The following is a 19,209-nucleotide window of genomic DNA, read 5'->3' on the forward strand; positions in this document are numbered from 1 at the left end:
GCCCGGGCGGGGCGGGGCGTGGAGCCGCACCGCGGCCTGACGTCACCCACACCTCCCTGGGACTGCGTCACTGGTGCGCGCCGCGGGTCAGGGCGCAATGGCGGCGCTGGGCGGGGATGGGCTGCGACTGCTGTCGGTGTCGCGGCCGGAGCGGCCGCCCGAGTCGGCGGCGCTGGGGGGCCCGGGCCCCGGGCTGTGCTGCTGGGTGTCAGTGTTCTCCTGCCTCAGCCTCGCCTGCTCCTACGTGGGCAGCCTCTACGTCTGGAAGAGCGAACTGCCCAGGTGCGGGGGCTGCGCGCGGCCGGAATCCGCGCCCTGCGGGCGGAGCTTGGGCGAGCCGGGGGCGGGTCCGTGCTCATGGGCAGCCGCGGGCCCCCTGAACTTACTGTCCCCTCCGTAGGGACCATCCCGCCGTCATCAAGCGACGCTTCACCAGCGTCCTGGTGGTGTCCAGTCTCTCACCTCTGTGCGTGCTGCTCTGGAGGGAACTCACAGGCATCCAGGTGCGAAGGAGGCGGGGCAAAGGGCAATGGCGGTGAGAGCTCAGGGGTCTTTAGGGGAGGAAGCAAAACTGATGCCCCCTTTCCTGTGGCTCAGCCAGGCACATCCCTGCTCACCCTGATGGGCTTCAGGCTGGAGGGCATTTTCCCAGCGGCGCTGCTGCCCCTGTTGCTGACCATGGTGAGTGCTCCTCCTGTATTTTTTCTTCTGGTCTTTGTTATCAGCCTGATGGGCAGTGCCGTGGACTCCTCTTGTTTTTGGTTTTTGGTTGATGGGAGACAGGACTTTTGAGATGGCCCCAGGGTCCTCCGGTATGCATGGTCTGGAAATCGTGGCTGAGAGGATTTCAAGCTTGGAGTCTCAGGGAGCATGGGCAAAGGTCTGGGCAAAAGCGGTGGGTTATGGTGAAAGTGTTTTCTTGCTCTCAGATTCTTTTCCTGGGCCCACTGATGCAGCTCTCTATGGATTGCCCTTGTGACCTGGCAGATGGGCTGAAGGTTGTCCTGGGTGAGTCTTAAAGGCTGAAGGGAAAAGTAAGCACAGGCAGTCCAGGACATTGGGGCAGGGAGTCAGCGGGCTCAGGGTGTGATCTGGACACGTGAAATGTCATCTCTCTGGGTGTGTTTTCTCATCAGTAAAATGGAAACATAGAGCTAGGTGGCCTCTAAGGGTTGATTGCCAACGTCCAAGGAGTTCCCTGGGAACCCCCAGCAGCATTTGGTGTGGATCAGAGAGCACTGTTCCCTGCTTCCCCAACCAGAGCTAGTCTTGCTTAAATTTTGGTGTCTCCAGAGTTTACTTCCAGGATGCCCTGCCTCAGCTAATGCCTTCCCTTCAGGTCATCTCAAGACATTGGGTTTATGTTGGGTCCACACCCCCGTCCTCAGGAGTATTGATGCCTAACCTGAGTTTGGCCAGGGTAAAGTTGTGGGAGAGGAGCCCTTGGAGCCTCTGGGGTCTCACTGTCTGACAGCCTGTCACTCACAGCTTGTCCTGAATTCCCTCTGCAGCCCCCCGCTCCTGGGCCCGCTGCCTCACAGACATGCGTTGGCTGCGGAACCAAGTGATCGCCCCGCTGACAGAGGAGCTGGTGTTCCGGGCCTGTATGCTGCCCATGTTAGCACCGTGCATGGGCCTGGGCCCTGCTGTGTTCACCTGCCCGCTCTTTTTTGGAGTTGGTGAGTCTGGCCAGATTAGTCCTGGTGTGTTTTCAGCATGAGAGCTCAGAAGGGGGCTTGAGGTGAGGGGCAGTCCTAGAAGGGAGGCTGGGAGGAATGACTGTGATGTGACTGTCACCTTTTTCCCAGCCCATTTTCACCATATTATTGAGCAGCTGCGTTTCCGCCAGAGCAGCGTGGGGAACATCTTCTTGTCTGCTGGTGAGTCCTGGCTAGCTGGCCTGGGTTAGGGTGTATGATGATGTCGCTAATGGCCACTCTGGAGAAGGAATTGGGAACTGAGGGCCACGGTATTGGAGAGGCCACTGACCGTGGGAGTTGGGGTGCAGGACAGCTGTAGGTGGTGGGGCAGGCAGCTACTGCCCCGGGGGGAGGGGATGGTCGGTCTTTGGCTGATGGGTATGTAGTGCGGGGGCAGGAAGGGCGTGCAGGTGTGGTCACTCGCGGCCTCCCCGTCTCCAGCGTTCCAGTTCTCCTACACAGCTGTCTTCGGTGCCTACACTGCTTTCCTCTTCATCCGCACAGGTTGGTCCTCAGTCCCTCATGGGTCCCTGGGGGCCCACAGGAGCGGGTGGGAGAATGGGAATACTGTTTGTTCTAGGAACAAAAGTTCTTCTACTCCAGTCCTTGAGACAGGCTGAGCCAGGGCCCTCAGCCTGGTGAGGTCTGAGAGGTGGAAAGGAGCAGAGGCCGTGGTGTGTGGGTGGATGGCTGGGGTAGTGGGATCTTGATCTCCTGTTTCAGGGGATGAGGGTCACTAGCCCTGGAAGGGCCAGAGGAGGTGGTAGGGCTGCTCCCTGAGCTGCTGTCTCTTTTCCCCAGGACACCTGATTGGGCCGGTTCTCTGCCATTCCTTCTGCAATTACATGGGTTTCCCAGCTGTTTGCGCGGCCTTGGAGCACCCGCAGAGGCGGCCCCTGCTGGCAGGCTATGCCCTGGGTGTGGGACTCTTCCTGCTTCTGCTCCAGCCCCTCACGGACCCCAAGCTCTACGGCAGCCTTCCCCTTTGTGTGCTTTTGGAGCGGGCAGGGGACTCAGAGGCTCCCCTGTGCTCCTGACCTATGCTCCTGGATACACTATGAACTCTCACCGGCTCCCCAGCCCTCCCCACCAAGGGGTACTGCAGGGGAAGGGCTGGCTGGGGTCCCCGAGATCTCAGGAATTTTTGTAGGGGATTGAAGCCAGAGCTAGTTGCATCCCAGGGACCAAGAGAAAGAAGCAGATATCCAAAGGGTGCAGCCCCTTTTGAAAGGGGTGTTTACGAGCAGCTGTGAGTGAGGGGACAAGGGGCAGGTCCCAGGAGCCACACACTCCCTTCCTCACTTTGGACTGCTGCTTCTCTTAGCTCCTCTGCCTCTGAAAAGCTGCTCGGGGTTTTTTATTTATAAAACCTCTCCCCACCCCCCACCCCCCAACTTCCTGGGTTTTCTCATTGTCTTTTTGCATCAATACTTTGTATTGGGATATTAAAGAGATTTAACTTGGGTAACATGGCCTTGGGCCTTTGGGAATCGGTCTATTTGGGATCTTGTGTGAAGACTCTAGGCAGCTCTTGGGAGTGTGCCCACCACCTGTCCCAGCTACCTTGAACACTGACATCTGGGCGGTGCATCCAGGCGGGTAGTTCCCTGGAGTACAGGATGGGCTGGGAGCTCTGGTTGCTGGGAGCCTGTGGCTTCCTCCTTCCTGAGCCATGCCCCAAAGTCCTAGTGTGGTTGGCTCTGAGACTGCGGGTACCAGGTGTGAGCCCAGCTCATCCTGGGGCCTGTGCCTTGGCTGACGGGTCAGGGAGTGGGAACCATGGCCCTGGCCCTGACCTCAGCGATGGAGCCTCCGACGTATCTCCTCTGAGGGGAAGATGACTGGCCTGAAGCCTCTGCCAGGACCTCCACAGTCTGCCAGTCTTGTTTTTCACAAGAGGAAATAATAGGTCCCTGAGTCACCATAAGTAGAGGCTTTTCTGGTTCTCTCCACCTCTGACCTCTGCCCCAGAGGAACCCAGAACACAGGCTGCAGCCCTGAGGGCAGTGGGGACTTTGCCAAGCAACACAGTGACTCCAGGGTCCTTCTCGGCACCTGCAAGTGTTCTGCCTGCTCTCCATCATTTTTGGAAGGGCTCTCGTTTCCCTGCCTGTGCTCTTTTAAAAGTAGATTCCTGAAAGAGTATTAGCCCTGGATTACTTGAGGTCAGGAGTCCGAGACCAGCCTGACCAACATGGTGAAACCCCGTCTCTACTAAAAATACAAAAAATTAGCCGGGCATAGGCCGGGTGTGGTGGCAGGAGGCTAAGGCAGGAGAATCACTTGAACCTGGGAGGCACAGATTCCAGTGAGCCAAAATCACACCACTGTACTCCAGCCTGGGTGACAGAGCGAGACTCCATCTCTGGGGTGGGGGGCGGGGGAGGGAAGAAAGCCCTTTAGGTCCCATTCCCCGATCAAGGAGGTTGTCCCAAGGTCCCTTCTCTGAGGCTGGCCACTGAGGGAAAGAAAAGGATGTGCAGTCACTCCCCCACGATGCCTGCAGGCTGGCCATGACAACGACATCCACCCGGATGGAAGGGGCAGAATCGCAGTCATCTGCCTCCTGGGGTACATCTAGGACATGGCGGTCCAGAAAGGAAGAGGCTCAAGCCCACTGTGAGTTGCCCATCCCAGAGGTTGGACTGGCTCTGGGAGCACTGGGCAGAGGCCTGCTGGGTGCTTCCTATCCAGAGGCTGATTTCCTGCATCGGCCTCCCCACACCCACCCCTCCATCTCAGGAACTGCCCAGCCTCCTGCTCCCTTCACCATCCTCCCCCTACCTGTGGGCAGGAGGGCAGTGGTGCAGGCAGGGTTACTGTCCCCGCTGCAGGAAAGGGAACTGAGCAGGAGTCTGGAGGGGTGGTCATGGGGAGTGGCAGGGTTAGAACCTGAGACCCTGGACCCTGGACCCAGTGCTCCCCCTCACCTCCCACCAACATTCTCACATCCAGAGCACACACAAGACTCCCGGATCACCATTCCTGAGGGTCTTACCCACTGCCCACAAGGTGGTACCTGCTTGCATTTACCTGCTAACTGAGGTGGGACGCTGGCCTTGGGTTTTAGAAAATAAAGCAGCGGGGTTGGGAGGCGAGTCTGCCAACGGCCTGGGTTTCATCTCTCTCTCTTACTACTTGTGAAGTCCTGGACAAATTATTTAATCTTCCTGTGACTTGATTTCTGTGTCCATAAGAGAATGAAGGTTAATTCCCTGTGTTAATAGGTGTTAAATACTTAGAACAGGCCCCACCCCTCAAGCAAGTTCAGTACTACTAGTCCTGTTTGGGGAGTATACACAGTAGGCACCCAATAGTGACTTAAAACAGGGCCACGATGGTCATTCTCACTACCCTCTGAGGAGAATGACACAACTGACCTGCCCACCCATGGGGAGCTTGAAAGGCAGCCCCCCACTGCCGAGTGGTGCAGGCTGGGGGCTGCACAGGATCCAGCATGGAGGGCAGGGGAAAGCCAGCTTTATTGAGTAAACTTCCCAGGACCTGGGACATCTTAGATCTCCCCTTCCCCCAGGAGATAGGACCCCTAAACCTCCCCTGGGTCCTAGGACCACCTGACCCACCACTTGTAGTCTCCAGTGAGGAGGGGACCCTTATTTGGCAAGAGATGAACATGTAAGCAGCTGTCCGCCGGAGGAAAGGACGATGGCTGAAAGGAATGAACCGCCGCAGGCGGTGTCTCTCCTGTCCAGCTGTGGACAGGACCTCCACGGCCCGGCCTTCCTGGCCTCGGGCACTGGCTGGCCTGGGCCTGCCGTGGCAGCACAGCTTCTGTTGAAGGCTTGGGGATGGCCAGGCTGCCGGTCTGGGGCAAGATCACTCGATCTCCAGGATGAGGTCGTCACCTTCCAGTGTCATGTCCTTGGTCACATGAACCTTGCGGACAGTACCCTCCATGGGTGAGGTCACCACAGTCTCCATCTTCATGGCACTGAGCACACACAGGGGCTGGCCCTTGGCCACCTTGGCCCCTGCCACCACTTTGATGTCTATCACCTTCCCAGGCATGGGCGCCCCGATCTGGCCCTTCACGTCCTTTAGGGCCTTGGGGTGGAAGTGCATCTCCTGAAGACACAGGGCAGAGGGGACATGAGATCCTGGGCCCAGCCAAGCCCCACCGCCTGGCTGGCCCTGGGGGAGACAATACCTTCATGGCCTGGGTGTCCTTGACCAAGATGGACCGCAGCTGCCCATTGAGCTCAAAGAAGACCTGCCTCTGGCCGGCCCGGTTCAGGTCGCTCACGGCCAGGGCTTTGATGTGCAGCGTCTTGCCCCGCTCCAGCTCCACCTGCAGGGAGGGTGTGCAGACTCAGAGCTGGATGCCAAGGTGGGAGAGCAGTCCCCCGGCCCTGGCCATAGGAAGTCCCCACACTGGGCCTTGGCTTCTCGTTCCTAAAGGCCTAGCTCCCGGTCTCAAGGGTCCTTTCTGCTCCCAAAGCTTGCGAGGCTGGGTGACAGCCAAGCTAAACTCCAGAGCTCTGGGGCAGGGGGCCAGGGTGGAGTGTGGAGAAGCGCCAGAGCCACTGACCTCAAACTCCTCTGCGATCTTGGGTCCCTGCAGGAAGAGGCGAGTATTCAGGCTATCCAGGGGGCCAAAGGTGGCAGTGAAGTCCTTGAAGTGGGCAAACACATCGGGGTACATAGCTGCTGAGAGCACATCTTCCGGCGTCACCTCCTCCCCATGCCGGTCTACCAGCTCCTTCTCCAGTGCCTGCAGATCCAGGGGAGGGAGGGAGGCTCCAGGCCGCCCCTCCACCCTCGGCAGGTCCTTCAGTACCTGGGGAGCAAAGCAGAGGGTCAGTCCCAAGTCCTGCATCCAGCCCCCACCCTCACACCATGCTGGGCCTTCCCTACCTTAGAGCGAAAGGGTTCGGGGAACCCCCCATGGGGGACACCGATGTAGCCCTGCAGGAACTCCACCACAGAGCGGGGAAAGGACAGCTCTTCCGCCTGAGCTTCGGCCTCTGCCCGGCTCAATCCATTATGCACCATAAACTGGGCCAGGTCCCCCACGATCTTGGAGGAGGGCGTCACCTGAGGAGAAGGCCCTGGAGGTTAGGGTGCCAGGCACCTCAAGGAGGCCAGTGGCAGGTGCATGCAGGGCTGGGTCAGGTAAGGAGCGCCGGGCTGGGCTCACCTTGATGAGATCGCCCAGCATCTGGTTGGCCTCCACATAGGCCTTCTTGACCTCCTTGAACTTGGAGCCGAGCCCCATGCTGTGGGCCTGGAAGTGCAGGTTGGTGTACTGGCCCCCTGGGATCTCATTTTCATACACGTCCGAGTTGCCAGACTTCATGGTGGCTGTGCAGTCGAAGGCCGCGTACAGTCCCCGAGCCCCCTCCCAGTACTCGCTGTAGTCAAACACGCGCTCCATGGGCACCTCTGCAGGGAGGCCAGAGTCAGAGGAGGCCTTAGAAATGTATGACTCTTCCAGGACCCAGGGCTAGCTCAGGTCCCATGTCTGACTCAGGTGACAGAAGGCGGCAAGGCCAGAGCAGGGCATCTGGATCCTAGGCAGGTCCAACACTACTGGGACTGGTGGTGGCTGCGGCTTTGAGAGGGGTGTGGCCACGGGCTGCTGTTCTTCCTACCTGTGTCCAGGGGAGTCCCTCTGGTACAGGCCACCAGGGCCCCCATGCTGGGCTGTGAAGTCATCCCAGACATGGAATCAGCTGCCACATCCACCACATCAGCTCCAGCCTGGGCACAGGCCAGCATGGCTGCCACGCCTGCCCCTGACGTGTCGTGGGTGTGGATGTGCAGTGGGAGGTCGGGGAAGCGGTCCCGGAGGGAGCTGACCAGCATGGTGCAGGCCGTGGGCTTCAGCAGCCCGGCCATGTCCTGGGGGAAGTGGGAGAGAGAGAGAGAGATGGTAGAGAGGGCAGGATGTGTGCCTGTGGGTGGCGGGGACATGGCCGGGGCAGAGAGGGAGGGACGGACAAGTGGCCCAGGCACCTTGATGCACAGGATGTGGGTGCCAGCTCGCACCAGCTCTTCGGCCAAGCCCATGTAGTACTGCAGTGAGTACTTGGTGCGGCTGGGGTCGGCCACGTCGCCCGTGTATGAGATGGCAGCCTCCACCACGCCTCCGGCACTTCCTGCCGCCTCCATGCCCAGCAGCATGTTGGGCAAGTAGTTGAGGGAGTCAAACACACGGAAGACATCCATGCCATTCTCTTTGGCCACTTCACAGAACCTGCAAGGGTGAGAGAGCCCAGGGCTGAGCCCCACCCCACCTCCCTCTGAACAGTCTTCCCTGGCTCCTTCCTGACCCACTCTACGGCCCCTGGGGAATGAGATCTGAGGGTCTGGCCTGGCAGGGGGTGTGGCATCCACAGGCGGGGGGTGGCCACACAAGTGTGGACCAGGCCCTGGAGGATCAGCTAGGCCAGTGGCAGGCTGTGGAAGAGGGTACTGAGCAAGGAGTCTTGAGGCCTGGGTTCCAATCCCAGCCCTGCACCGAGTGACCCAGGCAAGTCTCAGACCTTCCACTGCCCCAGGAGTGAGGGAGTGATTTAGAAGCCTGTCTGGTTCTGCAACTCCAATTTTACACTTCTCGATATTTCCAAACAGCAGCCCCTGCTGCGTGTGGCCACAGAGAGACTTGGTGTCAGGCTGACCGTGGAGAACAGAGGCCATCACGACATGGCTCGGTACCCTCTGGGCCACACCAGGTAGCGTCTGCCCACCCCACCCCAGGCTCACTTGAAGACCACGTTGTCTGGGTAGTTGGTGTAGCCCACAGCATTGGCCCCCCGCAGCAGCATCTGGAAAGGGATGTTGGGGATGAGCTCCCGGAGCTCCTGCAGCCGCCGCCAGGGGCACTCATACAGGAAGCGCATGGCGACGTCAAACGTGGCTCCTGCACAGGAACCGAGAGGCCCAGATCAGCTCTGCGTGCCTGGGGAACTCCACCAGGCCTTGGAGCTAGCTCTGCAGCACAAGCCTCTGGCCCCAATACCAGGTCCTGCTCATCTTCGCCATACCTGTGTTTCCTGCTCCAACCCCCACAGATTTTTCCCTTGTCTGATCTCTAAGGGGGAGACCAGGCTCATTTGTGTCCCTTCTATGCCCCCTTTATAATCCCATCTTCTCCTCTACCTCTCTGTGCTATAATTAACAGGCAGGTGTCTCCTCCTGACCCTGGGCCTCCCAGGATGCACCTGGTCTCAGCTCTGCAACCTCGTACCGGCACCAGGCCTGGCCGGAGAGGGCGCTGTACCTTCTTCGGTCCTTCCTCTTTGGTGTTCTTCGTGTCAACGTCTCTAGCTCGTCCCCAGTGGCCTAAGCCTGTGGGACTGGCCACAGAGCGGGCGCCCATTCCTACCAGGCGCTGCGCAGCATGCCAGCCTACCTCCCCAGTTCTCCATGCTGAAGAGCTTGCTGAAGTTGTGGGCAACATAGGGGGCGATCTTTTTGAGATCGTGGGTGCGCACACGAGTGGCCAGCAGTGACTGGTGGGCGTCCCTGAAGGTCGTGTCCATCAGCAGCAGCCCCGGGTGGTTCCGCACAGCTCGAGCAAAGCCCTCAGGCCCCTCTCGCAGCAGGATGTCTCTGAAACCAGCCGGGGGCGGGCCTAGGGTAGACAGGGGCATTGGTGCCCATCCTGCAGGTGGCAACCTCCTGTCTCCCCCATGAGTTGACAGAATGGATCTCACCTACCTATGGGCACTGCAGGGACAATGGGGTCCGTGGGGCTGGGGCTGGCCTTGACGGGAATCGGGGTGGTTGGACCGTTTACCATGACATGGCCTGGGGAGAAAGCGGGCAGTGGGTCAGGGTGGGCTGGGCAGAGGCTGAGTCGAGGGCAGCAGTGAGAGTGGCTGGGCTCAGGGACAGGGACACATCCCTCCAGGATCCCCGGGCTTCCAGCTGGCCCCTGTCCTCTCCAAAGCCAGGGCCTCCTGGGTACAGGCAGTGGGGACCTCTTGAGGACCACGTGGATGGAAAGGTGGGGTCTCTCAGATCAGGAGCAAGGAGAGCGGTGAATGGCAGGGTGCAGGACAAGAGGACGCAGGGCCAGAATGAGGGCAGGGGTAAGGGGCAGGGGACACTAAGGAGTTCTTTGGTCATGGGGAGTGGCAAGGAGGTAGGAGCAAGAGATTGGAGAGCGGAGGGGAGGGGAGGGCAGGGCAGGGCAGTCTCGAGCCAGACCGAGGTAGTGCAACAGCTTTTGGGCCCGGTTCTGCGCAGGCCGCAGCTGGAACAGCTCTGGGTTCTCATCGATGAACTGGGTGTCCACAGTGCCTGCCAGGAACTGCTGGTTGTTGAGCACATTCTGCAGGAAGGCGATGTTGGTCTGCAGGACAGAGGCGGGTGGGAGGGGGTCACCATGCAGCACAGACAGGGAAGGGAGAGAAGAAAAGGCTGAAAGAGAAAAGGCTGAAGGTGCTGCCCTGGGCCAGCACAGCTTCTGGGCCTCCCTGCAGAGGGGCACTTCCCCGTCCCTCAGCCCTCTCCTCACTCCAGCAGAGCCCCCTAAGCTGTCACGGGCTGGGCCTGCTCCCTCCATACTTGTTTACACCAAAGCATGTGCTGAAGGCCACCCTTCCTGCCTCCCCGCAGCCTAGAACAGGGCTCAGCCTTTTTCTCCAGCAGCGTGGCCCACAGCAGTCACCCTTGCCCCTCGTCCACGCTTCTCGAAAGAGGGCCTTGACCGCAACAGACCACACTCTGGCACTCTCACTAAGTCACTCCTCCCAGCTGAGTCCAGCGGGCATGCTCCCGCCTTGCTGCTCGTTCCCTGGGCTTCCAAGCCATCTTGCTCTCCTGTCCTCTTCCTCCCCAGCTCCTCACACACCACATGCTCCCCAGGAGGCCCCGTCCCAGGGCTGTGGCGCCAGTGACAGGCTCTGCCTCCAGGGCAAGACCCAGAGGTGCAACTGCCTCCCGGGCCTTTCCTTGTTCACCCCTCGCATAAGTTCAGCAAGTCCACGGCCAGCTTCCTGCCTATGCACCCAGTCCTCCTGTGCCCAGTGGGTGCCCCACTGTCCCCCCAGTTACCAAAACCTGCATCCCATCACCCTCATCACCCACTCCTCCCATGCCACTGGTCAAGCCAGAGGATTCGACCACGGCCATTTTGGGACCTTGTGACCTCTTCTCCATCTCCAGGCCACACCCTCCACCGCCTTCCTCATTGTGGCCACCTCCAGCCACATCAAACTTGCCTCGTGCTCCACACCTTTGCACCTGCCTGGGAAGCTCTCCCTGAACTTCTCAAGGGCCTTCGCCCTGTCCTCACACCCTTGGCAGAGCTGACGCTCACCTTTCCAGCAGTCCCCTGAGGAACCCGCTGTGGGCAAGCACACCCATCGGCTTCATCCTCTGCTTGTCTGCCTGGGAACCCTTGGGGGCAGGGTGCTGCCTGAGGCATGTGTCAGTGCGCTTTGTGCACAGGGGCCCTCGGTTCCACTCATTAAATGCCTGGGTGACAACATGAGGCTGGGCCAGGGTGAGTATGACTTAAACGGGGACATGCAAGCCAGCACTGTGAGAGGTGCTCCAAGACCTGTGAAAGCATGGCCTGTGGCTGTGTAGCGACAGCCCTGGCTTCCACCGTGAAGAAAACACCTCCACGCGTCACTTATTCATGATCCCTGTCGGCACCTTCAACAGGGACTCAAGGCCACCCAGACTCCTCTGAGCTCGCCGTCTCTTAGGCTCCTATTACCTGGAGGCCTGGACAGGAAGGGTGCCTCCCCCACCAGCCTGTCAGGTGCTCACCACAGAGTGGGACCCCGCCAGCAGTGCTGTGCCTGTCTGCCCCTGAGCCTCGCCCCTGCCTCTCCTGAAGAGATGCTGACATTTCAGCTGGGCCAAGGCATGGCACTGGAGAAGGGAGGCAGCTAATGAAACCATCCAAAGAGCCCCGAGCGCGCAGAGTGAGAAGGACCCTTGGAGGCCTTCGCCCTGTCCTCACACCCTCGGCAGAGCTGATGCTCACCTTTCCAGCAGGCCGCTGAGGAACCCGCACGGGCAGGGCTGAGCACAGACCCACACTGTTGCTGGGACCCTTGCGTTCACAGACACACGCTGAAGGTCATAACCATTCTGCATCACCGAGTCATGTGGAGGGTCCCCACTGAGTCTCCCCTTTGTGACTGTCGGGTTGCCCATCCTCTCCTCCATACTGTAAGCTCTATGGGGGCAGGAACCAGGCCCATCTGGTTCCTGATGAACCCAGCTCCCAGCACTGGGTGGCCATGGTGGATGCTGGTAAACATCTATATTTAGAGTGAATGAAAACTTTTTTTGAGACAAAGTGTGTCACCCAGGCTGGAATTCAGTGGCACAATCTCAGCTCACTGCAACCTGTGGCTCCCTGGTTAATGCGATTCTCATGCCTCATCCCAACAGACGTGCGGTACCATGCCCGGCTAATTTTTGTATTTTTAATAGAGATGGGGTTTCACCATGTTGGCCAGGCTGGTCTGGAACTCCTGGCCTCAAGTGATCCACCTGCCTCGGCCTCCCAAACTGCTGGGATTACAGGCATGAGCCACTGCACCCGGTGGAAAACATTTTTGATGGGGAGAAGAGGAACAAAGACATAGCTGGTGCCACTGCACATCACAGTTGACCTGCACCAGGACTGAATCCCCCTCATTTTACAAACGCCACAGCTGAGGCCCAGTGAGTGGTGACAGAATGGCTTCTGGCTGCCCGTAAGCCCCTCACAAGCTGCAGCTGTCCTCCCCTCTCGCCCCTAGGAAATGCTTAAGTATGTACCATCCAACTCTCCTGGCCTACAGGAGGAACTTGTTTTCAGTGGTCAGGTAACGTGCCCAGGACTACACTGCTGTGCTGACAGGATCAGAATTCCAATCTTGGGTTTCCCCGAGTTTCCTGCCACCTGGCCCATGGGGATCAGGGCTGGAGGGAGAAGGAGGATGGCTGAGGTTTAGGTGGCTTAAGGACCAGGAGACACGGGGAGGTGGTGACTTCCTCTGTTTCCCAACTGGGCAGACCACTGGTGGTGGCGGGCACAGCTGGAAGGAAACCAGGCTCGCCGAGCCACCGAAGCCCCAGCTTTCTCAACCAGGAAGCAAAGAACCTCCCCCACCTCACGCCGGGAGCCCTTTCTCTGAGAGGAGCTGGTTCCGAGCCGCTCTTCCAGGGAAATGGCCCGGCGGCGACAGAGCGGGAGGGAGGGGCCGCAGGCGCTGCGAGGACGCACAGCTTCCCACTGCGTGCCCCCGGCGGTTGGGAAGCCGCGCCGCGCAGACCAATCCGGCCCGAGGCGGAGGCCCGTTGGCTCCGGAACGCCTGGCCCGCGGGGCGGGCGGGGCAGCTGGGGAGGGAGGGAGAGGCGAGAGGCAGCGGGGGCCAGGGCGGGGCAGCGGGGGCGGGGCGCCTGCCCGGAGGCCGAGCCCTCTCGGCCCCACCCCGCAGCAGCCCTGCCAGGGGCGCCGCCCCAGCCCCCCCACGGCCGAACCCCGTGCCGGTTGGGGACCCTCCACGTGACTCGCTGATGCATAACGGTTATGACCTTCAGCGTGTGTCTGTGAATGCAAGGGTCCCAGCAACAGTGCGGGTTTGCGCTCGGCCCTGCCCGTGGGTGCAGGGACGTGTGGGTGTGTGGGCATGTGTGGGTGTGTTGGGGAGGGTGCCCAGCGACATGTGACAAAGACGCCCGTCTCCGGGAGATGGTGAAGGGGCCCGCGAGCAGGCGCTTTGTCTGGCTGTCTGCAGAGTGAGGTTCGCGCCGCGGCGGCGGGCGCCCGTGCGGTGCAGGATGCCGGGGCGCCAGGGTGGCCGGGGGCGCGCGCGCCTGTGCCAGGGTGAGTGCGCTGCGGCAGCGCCGGGGGACAGCGCGGAGGGCCCGCGCCGGCCCGGGCCTCGGGCGTGACTGGGCGCCACCCGTGGGCGCTGCAGCGGCCGCGTGTCCCCGTGACCTCAGGAGCCGGCCCGGGCCCGGGTGGATCCCCGCGCGCCCCTCCCCGTCCGCCCTCCACGTGCGTGTCCGCGGCGCGCGCGCCCGCCGGCGCGCACCCGCTCGCCTGTCGCCGCCGCCACCGCTAACCGCGCCGGGAAAAGGTGCCGGGAACCGAGCGAGCCGGGGCCGCGGGCCCGAGCGCCATGGGCCCGAAGGTGGGCGGTGGGCGGCCGGTCATCCCCGGGCCTCGCCCCCGCGGGAGAGCGGCCAGGAGTCGGCGGGGGCCGGCCGGGCTCGCAGGGAGGCCGGCCCGCACCCCCTGAGCGACGGACACCAGGTGAGGGGGCCGCCGGGCGCAGCGCGGGGGCCGGCCAGGGAGGGGCCACGGACTCCACGGGAGGTTCGGGGGCGCCTTCTCTGGCGGGGGAGGGTATGGCGGGGAGGGGGGAGGGGGCTGGCGATTCCTGGGGACGCCTGGGAAAGGAAGTTCCGGGACCCTCCCTGCTCTCGGTCCTCCTCCGCTTCCTGCCTCATGCCTCACCTTGTCCCCAGCGCCTGGACTCCCCCTTAACTGCTTGGGAAATGTGACCTTTGCTCTGGGGGGCCTGGCCCTGCAGGCCCCAACCTTCCCTCATCTCTGGCGGCCCTCTTGGGCCTCTGACCCAGCCCCTCCCCGGGCCAGGCTCACAGAAGCTGGCTTCTGGGACTGTCCTGGGCCCAAGTGGGCACCTGCGCCAGCCCCACCTGTGCCTGGGCTGTGGCCCCTTCCTACAGGGCGCTCACCATGGCCCCGCCGCTCCTGCTGCTGCTGCTGGCCAGTGGAGCGGCCGCCTGCCCGCTGCCCTGCGTCTGCCAGAACCTGTCCGAGTCGCTCAGCACCCTCTGTGCCCACCGAGGCCTGTTGTTTGTGCCGCCCAACGTGGACCGGCGCACAGTGGAGCTGCGGCTGGCTGACAACTTCATCCAGGCCCTGGGGCCCCCTGACTTCCGCAACATGACGGGACTGGTGGACCTGACACTGTCTCGCAATGCCATCACCCGCATTGGGGCCCGCGCCTTTGGGGACCTCGAGAGCCTGCGTTCCCTCCACCTTGACGGCAACAGGCTGGTGGAGCTGGGCACCGGGAGCCTTCGGGGCCCCGTCAACCTGCAGCACCTCATCCTCAGCGGCAACCAGCTGGGCCGCATCGCGCCGGGAGCCTTCGACGACTTCCTAGAGAGCCTGGAGGACCTGGACCTGTCCTACAACAACCTCCGGCAGGTGCCCTGGGCCGGCATCGGCGCCATGCCTGCCCTGCACACCCTCAACCTGGACCATAACCTTATTGACGCACTGCCCCCAGGCGCCTTCGCCCAGCTCGGTCAGCTCTCCCGCCTGGACCTCACCTCCAACCGCCTGGCCACGCTGGCTCCGGACCCGCTTTTCTCTCGTGGGCGTGATGCAGAGGCCTCTCCCGCCCCCCTGGTGCTGAGCTTTAGCGGGAACCCCCTGCACTGCAACTGTGAGCTGCTGTGGCTGCGGCGGCTGGCGCGGCCTGACGACCTGGAAACGTGCGCCTCCCCGCCCGGCCTGGCCGGCCGCTACTTCTGGGCAGTGCCTGAGGGCGAGTTCTCCTGTGAGCCGCCCCTCATTGCCCGCCACACGCAGCGCCTCTGGGTGCTGGAAGGCCAGCGGGCCACGCTGCGGTGCCGGGCCCTGGGTGACCCCGCGCCTACTATGCACTGGGTCGGTCCTGACGACCGGTTGGTTGGCAACTCCTCCCGAGCCCGGGCTTTCCCCAACGGGACCTTAGAGATTGGGGTGACCGGCGCTGGGGACGCTGGGGGCTACACCTGCATCGCCACCAACCCTGCTGGTGAGGCCACGGCCCGAGTAGAACTGCGGGTGCTGGCCTTGCCCCATGGTGGGAACAGCAGTGCCGAGGGGGGCCGCCCCGGGCCCTCGGACATCGCCGCCTCGGCTCGCACTGCTGCCGAGGGTGAGGGGACGCTGGAGTCTGAGCCAGCCGTGCAGGTGACGGAGGTGACCGCCACCTCAGGGCTGGTGAGCTGGGGTCCCGGGCGGCCAGCCGACCCAGTGTGGATGTTCCAAATCCAGTACAACAGCAGCGAAGATGAGACCCTCATCTACCGGTGAGGATGCGTGCCCCACACCCGGCTGCACTCCCGGCGCCCTTCCTCCGCCCTCTGCTCCCCACAAGGCTTTGCTTCCACCTCTCCTCTCTCTGGGGCTGACACCCCCTCCCCGACCATGGCTGCTGGACTCTTGGAGGAGCAGTGGCCTGGCCTGGCTGCCTGAGGGGGCTGGAGCTCAAGGGGCGGCAGAAGGACCCCACCCCATGAGATGTCCCAGGTGTCACTGAGCTGTGCAGGCCTCCCGGGCAGCAGGTGGCGGTTGGGTCTGTCTGAAGCACATGGCCCGCGCCCGCGTGTTATTTCTGCCTCTGCTGGTACCATCCCCCCACCCCATTCCCCTCGCTTGCCTGCGTCCTGTGCCAGTGCACACACCCATCTCCTGGCCACACTCTCCAGCCTGTTCACCTTCCTGAGTGAACCCAAGAGCCTGAGTGGCCCCAGGGGGAGGGGTGTTTGGAGCTGGGAGCACGGGAGTGGGGAGGTGAGGATGGGGCTAGACCCCAGCCCCGGGCTCTGACCACCTGCCCTTGCCTGCAGGATTGTCCCAGCCTCCAGCCACCACTTCCTGCTGAAGCACCTCGTCCCTGGCGCTGACTATGACCTCTGCCTGCTGGCCTTGTCACCGGCCGCTGGGCCCTCTGACCTCACGGCCACCAGGCTGCTGGGCTGTGCCCATTTCTCCACGCTGCCAGCCTCGCCCCTGTGCCACGCCCTGCAGGCCCACGTGCTGGGCGGGACCCTGACCGTGGCCGTGGGGGGTGTGCTGGTGGCTGCCTTACTGGTCTTCACTGTGGCCTTGCTGGTTCGGGGCCGGGGGGCCGGAAATGGCCGCCTCCCCCTCAAGCTCAGCCACGTCCAGTCCCAGACCAATGGAGGCCCCAGCCCCACATCCAAGGCCCACCCGCCGCGGAGCCCCCCGCCCCGGCCGCAGCGCAGCTGCTCCCTGGACCTGGGAGATGCCGGGTGCTACGGTTATGCCAGGCGCCTGGGAGGAGCCTGGGCCCGACGGAGCCACTCTGTGCATGGGGGGCTGCTCGGGGCAGGGTGCCGGGGGGTAGGAGGCAGCGCCGAGCGGCTGGAAGAGAGTGTGGTGTGATGGACGGGCAGCTTCCTGTGTGCTCCAAGGGATGAGCCTCGTGGGGCAGAGGGCCCGGGGCGGCCGCCTGGCCTGGGAGTCCCTCCCTGGTTTTTATTCTCGGTACCTCAGGCTCCCCTGTGTACTTGGCGGGGCAGGGAGCCCTTTCCTCGGTTCTGGCCTCCAGACCAGGGTAAGGGCAGGCCCCTCCAACAGGTGCTCACAGCCACCGAGGCAGGGGCTGCAGCCACCCACTGGGAGTCTTGTTTTTATTTATAATAAAATTGTTGGGGACACCTCAGTGCTAGTCTCTGGTGTTGTCTGGCTAGGTCCCCCGAGACGGGAGGACGGGACACGGGCTGCTGGTGGCACATAGACAAGGGTGGGGCTACCAGGGCCGGTGGGGGCAGTCACAGCAGCCTGGGGCCTCCTGGCTTCCTGTCCACAGGGGCGGCCCAGGGCTGCGGCCAAGGGCTGTGCCTGGTGTCTTCTGACCTGCAGGAGCATGGGCTTGGGCAGGCGGCCTCCCCTCGCCTGTAAGTGCAAAGAACGCCCCTTCCTGCCAGGTGGCGACAGGACGCCATATCCAGTGTAAAGCCTGGGGAGCACGTGTGAGCGCCTTCCCCATGGCACTTCAGGGTCTGCGGGGCGGACACAGGACTGGACTAAGCAACAGGAGGAGGTGGGGGACGGTACAGCCCTCTGGGAGAACGGACCTGGGCTGAGCGTACAGTGAAAAGTCCTCATGGCTCCAGGTGCTGACAGCTATGTCTGCCACCTCCCAGGGCATCTTGTGGACTGGTAAAACGCCATCCCAAAGGGACTGGAAGGGCAGGGAACCCCACTGCTCTGCCATCAGCCCGCGATCCTCTGGAAGGTTCCTGTCAGAACTGTGGGTCCGAGCAGGACCGCAGCTGCCAGCTCAGATGTGCTCTGGGCCTTCCTGGGAAGGCGGCCTTCGCCCTCCCTCGCTGCAGGGAGGCAGCCGGATGGGCACGAGCCCTGCTTTCTCTGCTAGGACCCCTGGCCAGGCCCGGGCAGCCTCCGACCTGGCCCAGCCCCTGCAGCCTCCTGAACTATCTGCTTCTAGGCACTGGCTGGGGGGCATGGGCAGACGTGGCCCTCAGCCCTGCAGAGGGTCAAGCTCCCCCAGGTGCTGTATGAAAACTCAGAAGGCGGCCCTGGCACCCCAGGCCACGGCAAACACGCTGCACAGACTCCCTGGTGTTTTCTGTGTGAGGGCCAAGGCACTGCCACCGGGCAGCCGAGGTGAGGCAGGTGCTCTAAGGCATACGTGTGTTCACGTGTGCATGGACCTGACTCACACGCATGTGCCTGCCCTCCCAGCCCCAGAACATGCAGCTAGAGGTGGGCTTCGAGAGCCTGGTTTAGATGAATGGGAGCAAGGTCCTCGACAGAGAAGGGTGTGGGGAGCGAACGCCATGGAGAAGTGGGCGGGGACGCGGGACAGGGTGGGTGGGCACAGACGGCAAAGGGACAGGAGGGCCAGGGCTGCCACGCTGGGCGCTAGCATGAGGCTCAGGAGGCGGCTAGAGCCAGCGGCCTGGTCTCGGTGCACATTTGGGGAGGACTTGGCACCCCCAGACACCAGAGACACTTATCCTGCTGCTGGCCCCGTGGTCACGGGCTCTAGTGCCCCTTTCTCCACCTGGGGGGCGGGGGACGGTCTAAAGAGGAAGATCTTTCTGGGCCCTCCAGGGTGCAGAAGCCCACCTCTAGCTGCACCCCTAGCAGGCGCAAGGTTCTAGGGCCCAGGGACCAGCTTGGCACGTGGGGAGCTGCTGAGGGTGAGGAGGGAGCAGAGGAACTGGGCACAACCCCGGGAGCCAGCCAGGACCACAGAGCAACGGGCAGGGGCAGGCGAGGGGGATGGCCTGGGTCACCCCTGTGCATGGCCACGCATCCCCTCAACACCGAAGCAGCCGCAGGACATCCCCGCCAGGACACCAGGAGCCGCAGCAAGGTGCAGGGGGAGCGCGTGACGTCGACAGCTGATGTCGTGACACACCTCTGCCTATGTGCACGACAGGGACCCCCAACAGGGAGGCTGAGAGGCTCCCCATGGAAGAGTAACACCCCCTGGCCTCTAGGAAGTGCGCTGTTCCCTCTTAAGGTGGGAGACAGGCTGGCCACACACACAGGCATAGGCCCAGAAGCCTCCAGGGGATCTTGCGACCAAGCAGCCATGTGGACATGTGAGAAGTGATTGCAGGACCCTGAGGGGACAGCACGGCCCACATGCCCCCCCATCCCCCAAGCAACTGCGCCTCTACGACAGGCAGGGCTGGAAGCTGCAAGGAGGACACGAGGCCAAGGCAGAGGGGCCGGTGCCAGTGCCCAGCACAGCCCGCCCTGTGGGGACCCCCAAGAAGAAGATG

The 19,209-nt window shown here is 62.5% G+C and overlaps 3 protein-coding genes across 12 annotated transcripts in view; 2 read left to right on the top strand and 1 right to left on the bottom strand.

Annotated features, from left to right (window-relative positions):
• The first annotated feature begins 97 nt into the window (after positions 1-97).
• Positions 98-3,168, top strand: RCE1 (Ras converting CAAX endopeptidase 1). 3 transcript variants are annotated; one of them, XM_009423540.4, is made up of 8 exons: positions 98-282; positions 401-503; positions 598-681; positions 930-1,008; positions 1,512-1,679; positions 1,809-1,880; positions 2,142-2,204; positions 2,502-3,168. In XM_009423540.4, exons 1-8 carry the CDS (start codon positions 98-100, stop codon positions 2,735-2,737), a joined length of 990 nt encoding a protein of 329 aa, XP_009421815.1. In that variant the 3' UTR covers positions 2,738-3,168. The 3 variants fall into 3 exon arrangements, with proteins under 3 accessions (XP_009421815.1, XP_054517418.1, XP_009421818.1); XM_054661443.2 differs by lacking the exon at positions 2,142-2,204; XM_009423543.4 differs by lacking the exon at positions 930-1,008 and having other exon boundaries at positions 117-282; positions 602-681.
• Positions 3,169-5,164: 1,996 nt separating this feature from the next.
• PC (pyruvate carboxylase) overlaps positions 5,165-19,209 on the bottom strand; it is a 112,133-nt gene continuing 98,088 nt past the window's right edge. For all 7 annotated transcript variants that reach the window (XM_016921319.3, XM_054661428.2, XM_016921318.4 and 4 more), the window contains 11 exons: positions 9,876-10,020; positions 9,384-9,473; positions 9,076-9,297; positions 8,427-8,583; positions 7,677-7,917; positions 7,313-7,562; positions 6,859-7,103; positions 6,576-6,755; positions 6,250-6,498; positions 5,869-6,009; positions 5,165-5,786 (listed from right to left, as the gene is read on the bottom strand). In XM_016921319.3, the coding sequence (XP_016776808.1) occupies positions 5,538-5,786; positions 5,869-6,009; positions 6,250-6,498; positions 6,576-6,755; positions 6,859-7,103; positions 7,313-7,562; positions 7,677-7,917; positions 8,427-8,583; positions 9,076-9,297; positions 9,384-9,473; positions 9,876-10,020 (2,169 nt within the window). In that variant the 3' untranslated portion in view covers positions 5,165-5,537. The remainder of the gene's footprint in view (positions 5,787-5,868; positions 6,010-6,249; positions 6,499-6,575; positions 6,756-6,858; positions 7,104-7,312; positions 7,563-7,676; positions 7,918-8,426; positions 8,584-9,075; positions 9,298-9,383; positions 9,474-9,875; positions 10,021-19,209) is intronic.
• LRFN4 (leucine rich repeat and fibronectin type III domain containing 4) lies at positions 13,704-17,111 on the top strand. 2 transcript variants are annotated; one of them, XM_016921324.4, is made up of 3 exons: positions 13,704-13,936; positions 14,374-15,732; positions 16,273-17,111. In XM_016921324.4, exons 2-3 carry the CDS (start codon positions 14,384-14,386, stop codon positions 16,829-16,831), a joined length of 1,908 nt encoding a protein of 635 aa, XP_016776813.1. In that variant the 5' UTR covers positions 13,704-13,936; positions 14,374-14,383; the 3' UTR covers positions 16,832-17,111. The 2 variants fall into 2 exon arrangements, with proteins under 2 accessions (XP_016776813.1, XP_054517405.1); XM_054661430.2 differs by having other exon boundaries at positions 13,704-15,732.

Source organism: Pan troglodytes, chromosome 9, assembly GCF_028858775.2.
Source record: "Pan troglodytes isolate AG18354 chromosome 9, NHGRI_mPanTro3-v2.0_pri, whole genome shotgun sequence".
Classification (NCBI taxonomy): Eukaryota; Metazoa; Chordata; class Mammalia; order Primates; family Hominidae; genus Pan; species Pan troglodytes.